Below are 13,718 nucleotides of genomic sequence, written 5' to 3'. Positions count from 1 at the left end.
AAACCTCAGAATGCTTAGAGGAGGATGGCAACTCACTGTACCATCAATATACAGCAGTCATCATAAGTTTTGATTGAGAGTATTGAAATGATCTATTATACTTGGCCTTGGTGTCAATTAGTTTGCTTGAGAGAGCATCACATTTTGTCTGATAAGTGTGAATGGAACTTTAATGACCACAGTGAGTCAGGACCTCAGTTTAAGATCTCATGGAAAAGGGCACCTCTAAATTATTTGGATAAGAAGTACAGCTCCAAAGTCTCATCTAATTCTCTAACCTCACTATCCCTTGGCTTTCCTGACCACTGCACATCACTGCCTGCTCTGGCTCATTTTTGTACAGTACTTAAACTGGTATTATACGTGGCTTTGGCACCTTCCCTCTGTACCATTTCTGTTATGCAAAAAGCAATGCTTTTTCATATATGGCATCCAATTTCTAGCCTATTATCTGATATGTCACTTAGGTGTGAAACATGATGTGAGAAATAATTTTGTTCCCACACTGAATAAATCATTCTCCCTTACTGCCCTAGAGATAACTTGTTATTTATTTCGTATTAGCATGCTATTCGTATGTCATGCACCTGCCAGGCAAAGGGAGGAGTTACATGTAACGTGTTTTGATGACTCCCCACTCCGTCCATTGATCTCTCACTCCCTTTCCTGTGTTCTCCTTGCTGTCTCCCTTGAGTAAATCTCTAGTAGAGGCAAAGAAGGGAATTGCAAAATCTTGCTGTAATGTAGTAAGTGTAAAGGTAATGTCAATGTTTCTATTTTTTAGCTGAAATACATTCTAGGTAGATGGATACTGTTGGGTGTTTACTGTAATGGAAGTGTTAGTGCAGGGCTGATGGGTAATTTTGAGTGTTTGTTGTAATGGCAGTGTAAATTTATGGCTGATGGGTAACTTTGGGAGGGCGGCACGGATGGTGCAGTGGGTGGCACTGCCACCTCACCAAGGAGGTCCTGGGTTCGAATCCCCGTTGGCCAGGGCCTCTGTGTGGAGTTTCGCATGTTCTCCCCGTGTCCGCGTGGATTTCCTCCAGATACTCCGGTTTCCTTCCACAGTCCAAAGACATGCAGAATAGGCTGATTGGAGAGTCTGCGATGGATTGGCGACCTGTCCAGGGTGTGTTCCCTCCTTTCGCCCAATGTATGCTGGGATAGGCTCCAGCCCCCCTGCGACCCTGTTCAGGATAAGCGGGTTAAGATAATGAATGGATGGATGGATGGGTAATTTTGGGTGTTTACTGTAATGGGAGTCTTAGTGCAGGGCTGATGGGTAATGTTTGTTGTAATGGGAGAGTAAATTCAGGGCTGATGGGTAATTTTAGGTGTTTGCTGTAATGGGAGAGTAGATGTAGGACTGATGGGTAATTTTGAGTGTTTGTTGTAATGGGAGTCGTAGTGCAGGGCTGATGGGTAATACTGGGTGTTTGTTTTAATGGGATTATTAGTGCAGGATGGGTGTGATGATGTAAACTGTGGGCATGTAATAAATAGGGTAATTATGTGCTCTGCTTGCCATTATCATAGCTGCTGGAATGTGATACTTAAGCCAAATGTTTGAGATGTTATGAGCACCATGTGCTACTCTGAGTGATACACAGACAGACGGACACACTCACACACACTGCACTCAAATTCAGACAGGTAGAGACTCCATAGAACCCTGAAAAGTGCAGATGTACACATGTATTTGCACACTAACATGCTCTCTCATACTCATAAACACCCACACTCACTCATGCATTCACACACACACACACACACACACACTCTCTCTCTCTCCCTATCTCTCTCTCTCTCACTCACTCACTCACACATATGCACACACATGCATGCAAGCTAAAAAAAAAACACTCACGACCGCATCAATGAAAAATATGAAAATTAAAAGCAAAGATGGAGGGCATTCTCAGCCAGCCAGCCCCCTTTCCTGATAATCCTGGAGTGGGATGTGGATTTTGTTAGTCAGATTCTAATTAAAATGCATTTCAGATCTGCCATTCAGTTTGATGAGATGTAACTTTGAAGAGTGCAGACATATAAAACACTGAACCACTCTGAAATGTGCAACAATAAATCAAGACCTGAATGGAAGGCACAGTCAAATGAAGGGTTGACAGGTTTCAGGATCTCAATAAATCCGATTAAAGAGCATCTGCCAGTGGATATGAGACATCAAAAGCAGCTTGGTCCACTACAGTTTCTCTGAGACAGAAACTCATAAAGGATATGGTTCCCCCTGTTTTGGAATCATGATGCAGTTACATCATTTTAGAAAACATTGAAATGGGCAGAATTTATTATGGGCAAAATGTCCTTGACCAGAGATTAGAAAACCCAACACTTCTGTGATACCAGTCTCTAGAGTTTACAGAGAATGGTGTGAAAAACATCATAAAACATCCAGTGAGTGGCAGTTCGGTGGGCGAAAACATCTCGTTAATGAGAGAGGTCAGAGGAGAATGGCCAGATTAGTTCAAGCTGACAGAAAGGTGGTATGCAGAAGAACACCCATGAACACACAACATGTCAATCCTTGAAGTGGATGGGCTTCAGCAACCACCCTGCTGTAAAATCCAGTTAAGCCAGCTTGGCCAGCTTGAAATGTGGCTGCAGTACCTGCCCTGCATCCTAAACAGAATGCAAGTACGCATAATGGAACACAGCCTATGTGATATCAGCCATGGCTAGTGTGTGGTCATTTCAATCTGCCATGGCCATGTTTCTATCTACATGGTAATAATGCTGTTTCATTTGTAGTGGGCTTGGTTTCATAAGTGTCCTTGCAGCTAGCTTGGCAGTCATTCTGGTGTCACAGCTGAGGAGATGTGCAGTGAAGTGGTGTGTGAAATGGAGCCTGGATGTTGTGGGAAGGCTTTGCACAGCTGGCAGAGCCTGGTCATGCTCCATTCTCCAGGGAAGAACCATCTAAATTCTAAATCCTTCTAACTTCTAAATTGTCAACAAACACCAACTGTCCCAGTGCTCATGCACGATGAAGGCTGATATGGACAGACAGACAGGCAGACAGATGGATAAGCAGGCAGACAGGCAAACTGAGAGACAGGCAGATAAACAGATAAGCTGGTAAGCAGGCAGGGTGACAGAAATGCCACATCCAGCTTCACAGCCACATATGATAACCTTTAAACAGACATAGAAGTATTCAGTATAAGCCAACATGTAGACAGGTACAGACAGCTGTGGGAAACAGACACATACACACACATGCATGCACACCAGCACATACATATGCAGGAACAGACACACTTGGTCGTACAGTTCAGACCCCAGCTCGACAGGGTTTAGCTGGTTGACCAGTCCAGGCCAGCTCCCAGCTAGACATGCTTTGGCCAGCTGAAGATATGTTTTAAAGCACAGACAGGCTAACATCACTCAGTGGTTGACCAGCTCATACCCAGCTAGACCAGCTTATGACCTGCTTGGCCATGCCCGTTGACCAGCTCATACCCAGCTAGACCGGCTTATGACCTGGTATTGCTGGATTGTACAGCAGAGCACATACAAATATACATACAAATATTGCCTATAAATACACAAGCATAAAACTAAAATAGTCACCAGTGTCATCTGTATATCACTGCTATTCCACCTCTACCCAGTTAGGGTACATTTCTTGCAGTTCTATAATAACTTCCTTAGCCAGCAGGCTAATAACAGCTGAGAATGTCCAAAGCCGGTCCTATGTGTACATTGACATACGCACTCAAAGAAACACATACACATGCATAAAAACACATACCCTGCTGAAAATAGCAGCTCAAGCTAGGTTTGAACCATCTGGTAGCTGGTTGACTGTTCAGACCCAGCTCACCATGGTTTAGCGGGTTGAAAATTAGGGTACAGCAGGCTAATAACAGATGAGAATGTCCAACACAGGCCCTATGTGTCCTGCTTTAACCCATGTGCGTAACTTTTTATTTTCTTGTGCAGAAATGTCATTAAAAACTGCAAGTTTAATGTGCTAATATGATATATACAGAGGTAGTGCCAACCAAAGGTGGCATGTCATACTGCAACCCATAATGTGAGTTTTTAGATATGCATTTATGAACATTAAATAAGAAAATGTATTGTCATGTACCAAAGTGAGCCATTTAGTCTGTGAATGAACCATATTGGGCACTTTATTCTTTCTGCAGAAACAAAGATGAACTTGACATTAAACTTGTGACTATAGCAGGGCTGTCTCATTTGTAAATACTGGTTGGAACTCTGCAATAGGCCAGAATACTGTATCCTGTGAGAACATTGCAGCAGATGCAGTGACTATGCTCCTAAAGTCTATGGCTGTATATGAACAAATGCAGTGAGAGGGTAACTACGCATTGGAGTGATTAAACTTGACGTGCTTAATTTTCCATGCTCATGGGACCATGGGATAGTGCAGAGGAAACATGCTTAATGCAGCGTTATCACTACCGCATTCAAACATTTTTGTGGAGAAAAAACAGCTTGTTCTTGTGCAGACATTTATAAAAGTAATGTTTCACTGAAGAATGTGAGTGAATAGTTTGTATTTCGATTGGTTAATCATAACAATACTTATACAAATGCTCCAGTTGTTTATTTTTCTGATAATTTTAACTCTTAAGCTACATATTGAAAGACATAAGCTACATTCAGTGGCAGTGTTGTGCAGACCTGGGTGAAATACGTAATTGTTTTGGAGTCAAATACTTTTCTGTGCTTGGTTGGTCTTGCCTGGTGCAACCGGGCTAACCAAGAGGACCAGAAGGCAGGGTTTGCAAATGAAAATCGACCATTGCAAATTTGACCCAGGTCTGGTCTAGTGTGGTGTAGCTGTTATGGAACTGATAGGTTCCATGTTTACTGGCTGCTGTAATGTAACAAGGTGCTTTAACTGCACCGGTACAGTAAAATGTAAGCTGTGTTGATTGCCCTTGAAAAGCAAATGGAGGAAGTGGTTAATAACATACGTATGTGGACACCCATCAGTTATGTGAGCAGAGAAGGTTAGATAGATAAGATATCATGTGATGTATGTGGATGATAAATGAATATGCTTATAAATAATCTCCTAATGACTGCCAAATGCAAGTGCCGCAGGGCAACCAGTAATTCAGACCCACAATCAATGCTAGTTTGTATGGCTGACATCCTAGCCAGCTCTGAACAAAGATCGTGTTACAGTCTTGCTTTCTTCTCTTACAAAGTGTCCTTGACAAAACTAACGGTTTAATACAGGAGTAAATCAATGTGATTGCAATCTCTTCCTGAGGAAACAGAGTCTGGGTCAGAGACTGCCTTCAGGTGTGAGATGGTGAATCATTCAGCTTGAGCTGCATTATCAGGTAGCCATCGGTGTCAGATTCTTTTACATTGGTAAAAAAAGTTTCAGTAGATAAACGGTACTTCAATATATAAATGGTGCATATTTATGATGATCATTTTTGAGCTTTAACAGATATTTGTATTTGGTAAATGGATTGTATTTATATAGCAACATTATCCAAAGCACTGTACAATTGATGCTTCTCAGTCACCCATTCACCCACAAACCAACGGCGATAGGCCGCCATGCAAGGCGCCAATAAGCTCGTCAGGAGCAATTAGGGGTTCAGTGTCTGGCCCAGGGACACTTGGACACACCCACACCTTCGACTGCCCCACGACTGCTCTTACCTCCTGAGCTAATGTTTCCATGGTTCCACAGCAGGGGAGGCTCTGGATAAGAGCGTCTGCCAAATGCCAATAATGTAATGTAATGTAATGTAATGAGGCTTACAGTAGCAGGTTCTAAGGTGGGGCACGGCTATCTCAAGTTTAAGGTGGGGCACTGCTATCTCAAGTTTGATACTTGAACCTGAATCTACCCAGTGAAATATCCTGCTTAAATGGTATATACAGTGTAGCCTATAAGTATCTGGACAATGAGTGACATATTTTTTGTTGTTTAGGCTCTGTACTCCAGCACATTGGATTTGAAGTGGAACAATGAATATGAAGTTGATGGTTGGGAAACTATATTGATAACCCCTTTTTGACCATTCTCAATGTTCCCACATGATGATGTTCCATCATCTAGACCAGGGGTCGGCAACCCTGCTCCTCGAGAGCTGCAGGGCGTGCTGGGTTTTGTTTTCACCTTAAAATCAACCGATTAAGATCCAAGAAACAAGGTGAGGTGAGTTAACTGTGTAATGAACTGCTTCATTGAAGTGCCGAGTATAGTGACAACGAAAGCCAGCACACCCTGCGGCTCTCCAGGACCAGGATTGCCGACCCCTGGTCTAGATGATGGAACATCATCATGTGGGAACCTTGAGAATGGAGGGATTAGAAAACAACAACAAAAACAAAAAACTAACAAAAAAAGGAGAATGGAGGGATGAACCATGCGAAAGCAACATGTTGAGGGTGGTGGTTTTGTTTTGTTTTTTCTCTAGATTGTGTGGGTGAGTCGCTGTGTCATCTCTGACTAATGTGCTTTGCTCATTTTGTTTTATGTACAACGTTTTTTTTCTCCTCCAGTATAGGAATTGAGGGAAAATACCTCCTATTTTAAACTCAGCTTTATTTATTTTTACCAAAAAATGTCTGCATTGTCAAAGTAAAGGCGTATTTACTGGGGTAGGAGACCCCTTCCCCCTCACCTCCCACACCCCACCACCGCCTAGAAACAGCAAACAAAAAACCGACAAATGTCAACTTTTCTGGTGTTCCAGCAACATTTTTATGCCATTTGTGGGACGTTGCATTAACTTTGTCAGGTCCCTTTCCCAACGGGGCTCAGCCGTGCCCTAGCAGGGTATGGGAGCCACGCGTTTCTCCAGTGCGGCGGGGGACCGGGTGAGCGAGTGCGGCTCTGATTAAAATGAGCATGCAGCCGGCTTCATGGCTGTGGAGGCAGAAATAGGTCAGGGCTGGCACTGGAGCCTTCCCCAAGGCCCTGCTGGATCCACTACCACGGCTTGCCTTCCTTTCATTCTTTATTCATCCAGTCTTTATATAAGCGTATCCGCCACGGAGACGGCCATTTCGGCTCAGGCACGACGCTGCCACAGGTGCACTGTGATTATCGGCAGTCTGAGAGCGTCAGGCGAGCAAGCGGAGGGCGAGATGGATAAGGCAAGCTGAGTGCGAGATGGGTAAAAATAAATAATCAGTATTCCTCATATCAGGATGGAGATGGTGGCAGTTCCAAACCCGCTGGAAGCGAGATGAAGGCGCGATATACATGCTGTTTTAGGGTCGTTGTGGGGGTTAGAAAATCTGTCTTTTACAAATGAGCTCATGCCACATACAGTTCAGCGCTCTATCGTATGCTGTTGTGCCTTTTTTAAATTACACCGGGGCAGCCATAATTCCTGCCTCTGCTTGCATGACCTCCTTGAGATCCCATTGCCAGAATTTCCAATTAGAATATATCGTGTTTACATCTCTGTGCATGCGTGAGTGTGGCAATTAATTTCCAGGGCCAGTCACTTGCACCGATTGTAAAACTGGGTAGTTTGTCGTTCAGAAATGTGCTCAGCGCTACCATAGGGGAAAGATAATGATGAACGTCTCATGGGACTCGGCTATTCCGTAGAGATTACAATGTGATGAACAGCCCTGGGTCTATCTTGGTGTTTGGCTGAGTATCCCTGAGTTTCAGCTTTGTTGTTCTTAAAATTGGATGTGGCTGGTGTGGCTGATTGCTCCAGTTCGATTCCTGGGAGAGATGTGTGATGATCCTGAGGTGTCTCACTCTGCCAGGACTTCACAACTAATCCCACTGATCTAACAGATTGCCATCAAGAAAACTGAACTACTTAACTGTTTTATTATTGCTAAGTTCATCTGTCATCCCTTCCTTCAAACAAATTAAGTAACACGTTACAGAACGAGTAGCCATATTGCAAAGAGATCCTGCTTAATTCCCCCCCAGGAAATACGGACATAAGCCTCGTCTGCTGCTGCATTTGGAGGAGGAGATGAGGGGACTCATGCATGAGCTTCCTGTAGCCCAGACCTAGCGGTGGTGTCCCGGGGCATTGTGGGAAGGCAGAGGGGTCATCAGGAGGATTTATTATTAGCAAAGGCTTTGGGCAACGGGACCCATTCTTCATGCAGTGACATCACATTGCAGAACATACACGCATTAAGATGCACATGCACGCATGCATACACACACAGGCCCACACGCGCACGCACACATGCACCTGCTATTAAAGAACAGATTTTAATTATTTAAAATGCAATTGGTACAATAAAGGTGTAAATTTAGTCCAGAGTGTGACCTTGCAGACTTGGCCAAGTGTTATCAGACAAGAGCAGGTAGTGGCTACAACAGTGCCGCTATTACAAGTTATTACAGCTCTACCTGTTTTCAGTGGGAATTAAATATGATGGACTCCTTTTAATATTTAATGCAGGAAGTAATATTGTGTACAAATGAAGAAGACTGGTGTTTTGATCATGGCCTGTTGTACCTTTCCAGCATTCTGTCCCTGATTTAGTTTTTTTTATTCTGAAGAGGACTTATGGCAAATTAGAATGTCCTATTCCCTTCTCTTATTGTTTTAGAGCTAGAGCTCTACTCTGAGGCTCTATAAAAATATCGTAAATGGTTAGTCTGCAGAAATTCTGAGCTGACTGTACTGTCATGATCCCCTCTTACACATGGTTATTGCACTGTGTTGTGTCATACATAATGTTCTGTGTTTTCATAGCTTTCACCATATCTCTCATATTGTTTAATAAAAGCCATTTCATCTCTATCCTATATGCTATATTTAGAGCACAGACTGAATAATTCAATACAGTTCTTAAATAAAGTGCATGGGAAGTAATTACTCTGTTCAGACCGCCTTTTCTATTTTAGACAAAGGCGTGTGTGTGTGTCTGTGTGCGTGTGTGCGTATGTGTGTGTCTATCAGTGACTGCGAATGTATGCATGTGAGTGCTAACTCGACCTCCAATTCATTTAGTTTCACAGACCTGCCATCTGAATGAGCGTGGGTCCTCCACCGTGCTCATAGTTAGTGTTACACTAAGTGGTACATACTGTCCAATGGCATGAAAGCAGAGTTCCTGGTCCTCACCAACTTCTCTGGCCATCTTTTTCTCATCAACTAGCCACATAAAGGACACATTTATGACAGAACGTTTCCTGTTTTCTGTTCAGTAAGCGTTGACACTTTAAGGGTGGTATTCGACTGTGCGCTTTTGGTAAAGACCCAGCAGGGCTGTATATTGTCATATCTTCTCTGTTGGATGTAACTTCACACAATGCTGGATTTTAACACTGAGGCACACTGAGAAAATTCTCTCCAGGGTGTTGTTGTTTGATGACAGTAAGAGTCGCATCTCGGCAGGAGAGATTTCGAGAAGCAATGGGACTTTGTATGATAATACAATACAGATTGCTATGCAATATTTATCTGGAGCAGTGTGGCTGTATTTGAGCATGCATTCTCTCTCTCTCTCTCTCTCTCTCTCTCTCTCTCTCTCTCTCTCTCTCTCTCTCTCTCTCTCTCTCTCTCGCTCTGTGCAATGCTCTGGTTGGAGCACTGTTTCTGATAAAATGCCTTGACCTGCATACCTACATGCAGGGCAAAATCTCCATAAAAGTGGAGCCATTTGTTTAGGGAGCAATATGCCTGGAGGATTGCGTAAATAACCTTTTGACCGGCTGTGTAAATAACACCCCTCCCCCATTCAATCGTTTTTCTGGAACACGTTGGCACATTATCACGTTAGCACGTTAGCGCATTAGCACGTGCCTTGACGTCCTGCTGCAGGTGATTTGACGGGCTTCCCGCACGTGTGTCTCTCTGTGTCTCCCCGCAGGCTTGGATGACTGCCTCCAGCAGTACATCAAGAACTTTGAGCGGGAGAAGATCAGCGGGGAGCAGCTCCTTCATATCACGCACCAGGAGCTGGAGGAGCTGGGCGTCACTCGCATCGGGCACCAGGAGCTCATTCTGGAGGCTGTGGACCTCCTCTGTGCGCTGGTGAGACACCGAAATCTGGCAGGACGCAGAGCAACCGCACACATGCTGCTCGTATAATCACACCTGGGTTAAACATGTAACGGTTTTAGATTCAAATCGTTTTCTACGCTTGTCAACAAGAAGGTCACCACGCATCAATCAATGAAAAAGGTGAATCCATTTCTTCACAGATGCAGAACAATATGTTAGACAAAGGGAAAAAAGTCAGAGCAGTCACCTCTTTAATGGTGCAAAACGGATACGTTTTGAGAATCAAGGTGTCAGTTTTACACCATTAAAGGGCTTATTCCATCTGAGTGCTCCAGATGTTTTGCCCTTTGTTTAACTTTTCTACGCTTTACTGAGGTTGTCAAATGTATTTGAACCTATGATGTACTCTCAAAAAGTGCAAACCCTACCTTCTGGTCCTCTTGGTTGACTCAATTGCACCAGGCAAGATAAATCGAGCACAGAAAAATATTTGACTCTGAAAAAATTACACATTTGACCCAGGTCATCACTGGGTCAATCACACATTCTTCTCCCCCATTCATCAGCTGTTAGCGTTCGTGTGGTGGAAACATTTTGGCTTTCAGTGGCCTGGATGTCTCCTGACAGCTGTGTGGCACTTTGGGGTAAAGGTCACCGGTTCAAACTGAGCTTGAGGGGGAGTAACCTCGGTGCACACTGGTGGTGCGTAAGCTCATTCCGCTTCACCTCTGGACCTCGGGGCTGCACACCTGGCTTTGACGAAGCCAAAGATGTTGAAGCAAAAAAGATGGCAATCTCAACTAAAAGGTCCTATTCCACTTTAGCCTAGCCATACGAGAGGTTGTGAACTGCTACCTGAATGCGTAGTTACGTAAGTCTACTGTTCCTCTCTGAGAAAAGCCAGAGAACACATTCAATTTCAAGACACTGCAATGCTGAACAACTGTGAGATACATTTTTCTCTGCGTTAATGCTATATTTCCCACAAATCCTTACATTTCGTGCCTAAAAATCTAGACCAGGGGTGTCAAACTCCAGTCCTGGAGGGCCGCAGTGTCTGCTGGTTTTTGGTGTGTTTCAGCACGAGAGATGCATTTAAGTGCTTTAAAGACTTCACACAGCCTGTTCTCAAGGCCTTAATTGGCTGCTGGAACCACAAATACCAGCAGACACTGTGGCCCTCCAGGACTGGAGTTTGACACCTGTGATCTAGACTATCCAACGACTCATGTAAACCCAATAGGACTCAAAAAGTAAGGATCAACAGCTCATCGTAAAAAACTTTCCTGTAGGAATCGATTGTAAAAACAGTGCTACAGTCTGCATAAGCAGACTTAGGCACGGAGCGATTTTGGTTGGACCTCTGGGTTGGACCTCTGGGTTGGACCTCTCTCTACTGTTGCTCTCGGATGAAGCTGTGGCTTCGGTTCTGGGTGGAGAAGAGGCAGTGATGAGTGGAGCATTGGGTTCTGTGATGCAGGGAGACAGATAGAACATGGACATGGTGTGTGCATTTCTCTGCCTTTACCTGTGGTGTCTGTGTGTGTGCTTATACCTTTGCATTAGTGTATGTACACATCTTTACAGGTGCTTTAGTCTTGTAACTGTTTGCTTGACAAGCACAATTTTCTTACCCCATTGGCATCTTGAAACAAGTCAAACTGTTTCATCTCATTGGCAATATTTTTGTCTTATTTATCAAAAAAAGTCATGGCAATAAGATTTTTAATCCAAAATACTTCTTGAGATTGACTTATTTTCTGTATTTTATGGTGTACGTGCACAAGTGAGCATGCATTTGTATGTGGGTGCGAGTACAGGCATATTTGTACCTGTGAATGTTCACGTCTGGGTGATAGCCGTCAATCTAACTCCATCACAAACCGAAACAGTCTTACGACATGCACCACATGAATTATGAAGATGAAAATGTCTGCTCATTTACACATTAATAGCACTTATTTGTTGGTGCTGTGTATTTACAGTAAATGCAAAAGCTCAAAAGGTATTTTTTAATGAAATAGTATCACTCACCCTGAAGGGATGACTCTTTGTTCCTCACTAAATCTTCCTGTGGTCAGTCTGAATGTCGTAGTGACTTTAATATTTTTGTGCAATTGAGCTCTTTAATCTCTCTTGCACACATAATTTATGTCTCCATTCTTCTCACTCTTCCACACCTCCACGCACACACACACACAGACACACACACACAGGCATGCACACACCCACGCAGATGTTTCTTTCTTTCTCTCGCTATCTCTCTCTCTCTTCCACACACACTCTTTCTCTCTCTATCTCAAGCATCATTTCACTCTTCCACATACACACGCACACATATCCACACACGTCTCTCTCTCTCTCTCCCCCTCCCCCAGATTTTTCACAGCTGTCATACACACAGAGCTGTTTTTATGCCGGATGTGCTGGAATGTGTATTAATAGCAGATGTGACGCACCTAATAAATGGGGGGGGGGGGGGGTGATTCGGGGCTGCTGGGTACGTGGGCGGAGTGGAGATGTATGGCAAAGCTCCTCCTCAGGGATGCTACGGTCGGGGGGAGAGGGGTGTCGCTGTCGCCCCGTCAGTGGGGAGGACGGCTGTGTGACCCGTCCCTCACGGCTGGAATGAAGCGCGCGTCTCTACACGCTCCGGCGTCTCCAGGAGCAGCGTAAAGCGCGGGCAGACACGGGCCCTCTTTCCTGCCGATGCCTCGAAGACCGTTTCTCACGGCCAGGCATGTCCCAGGGGCTGGCAGAGGGCCGGGAGGGGGCTGGCAAACACTGGCAGCTGCATCAAACAGCCGTAGTGGTCGCAAGCACACACAAACACACGTGTGTGCCCGTAAGCGTTCATGGCCACAGATACAAACAGATGGAAGTCAGTGCATGGGTTAGTGCAATTGTTATTTCATGCTTAGTGGCTTTTTTCTCTTTATTGGCAACCCTAATGTGGCAGGAATCTGGTAAAGAAATGTGTATGTTGAATGAATTTATTTTTGCACTGCCTAAGTGACCGTTTTTACTGTGACTTAATGTAGTGCCATTCTTTAGATTTAGCCTCTTGCAAAATCATATCAGCTTTCAAATTTCCAAAGATAATAAATTAGTATTCATCTGAAATTATTATATTAAGCCAAATGAGAAGAGTTGACTGGGTAGAATCTATTTTTTTTTTATAATCCGAAAATGCTCTTGTGGCAGGAATGCTGAGCCTTTTAGTCAATATTTACTCCTGTTCAGGATGATTTTCTCTACAGTATTCCCTGTCTGAAAACAGTGTAGGTGCGCACAGTTGTAATGGCTGACTGCTGCCCATTGTACTGTGTTTTATTTACCCACTGGGAGGTCCATATTGAGTAAATTTTTTTGCTTCTCATTTTAGCCCAATAGATCAATGCTACTGGATAGTATAATATTTCAGAAAACAAAATGTAAAAAGATTTCTGACTATCTTAAAATATTCTAAGTAATGACACAACTTTCATCAAACTCTATTTTGAAATAGATAACTGACCAGGCATAAACCAGCTGGATGGATTATTCTGTTCATGCACTGTTCTACTGAATCTAAGGGCCTTGGTCTGGTATAAAAGCCAGTGCCAATGGTGCCCCCAAACGTAAGCGCATGATTGGCTGTAGCGTTGTGTGGAGAGTTAGTTAGCCTTTGAGTCAAATGTGAACCCTGCATGGGTCTCCTATGGGAAAGTTTCTTATGATGAGCTGTTGGTCTGTAGTTTTTGATTCCTAATT

The 13,718-nt window shown here is 43.8% G+C and overlaps 1 protein-coding gene across 1 annotated transcript in view; it reads left to right on the top strand.

Moving 5' to 3' along the window:
* The window catches only part of LOC133124747 (connector enhancer of kinase suppressor of ras 2-like), an 86,838-nt gene that overhangs the window by 14,152 nt on the left and 58,968 nt on the right, over positions 1–13,718 (top strand). Inside the window, exon 2 of the mRNA XM_061236196.1 lies at positions 9,832–9,995. Within this exon, the coding sequence (XP_061092180.1) occupies positions 9,832–9,995 (164 nt within the window). The remainder of the gene's footprint in view (positions 1–9,831; positions 9,996–13,718) is intronic.

The sequence above is a fragment of the Conger conger genome, chromosome 3 (assembly GCF_963514075.1).
Source record: "Conger conger chromosome 3, fConCon1.1, whole genome shotgun sequence".
Lineage (NCBI taxonomy): Eukaryota > Metazoa > Chordata > Actinopteri > Anguilliformes > Congridae > Conger > Conger conger.
The sequence above is the reverse complement of the archived record's forward strand: the minus strand, read 5'-3'. Positions and strand labels throughout refer to the sequence as shown.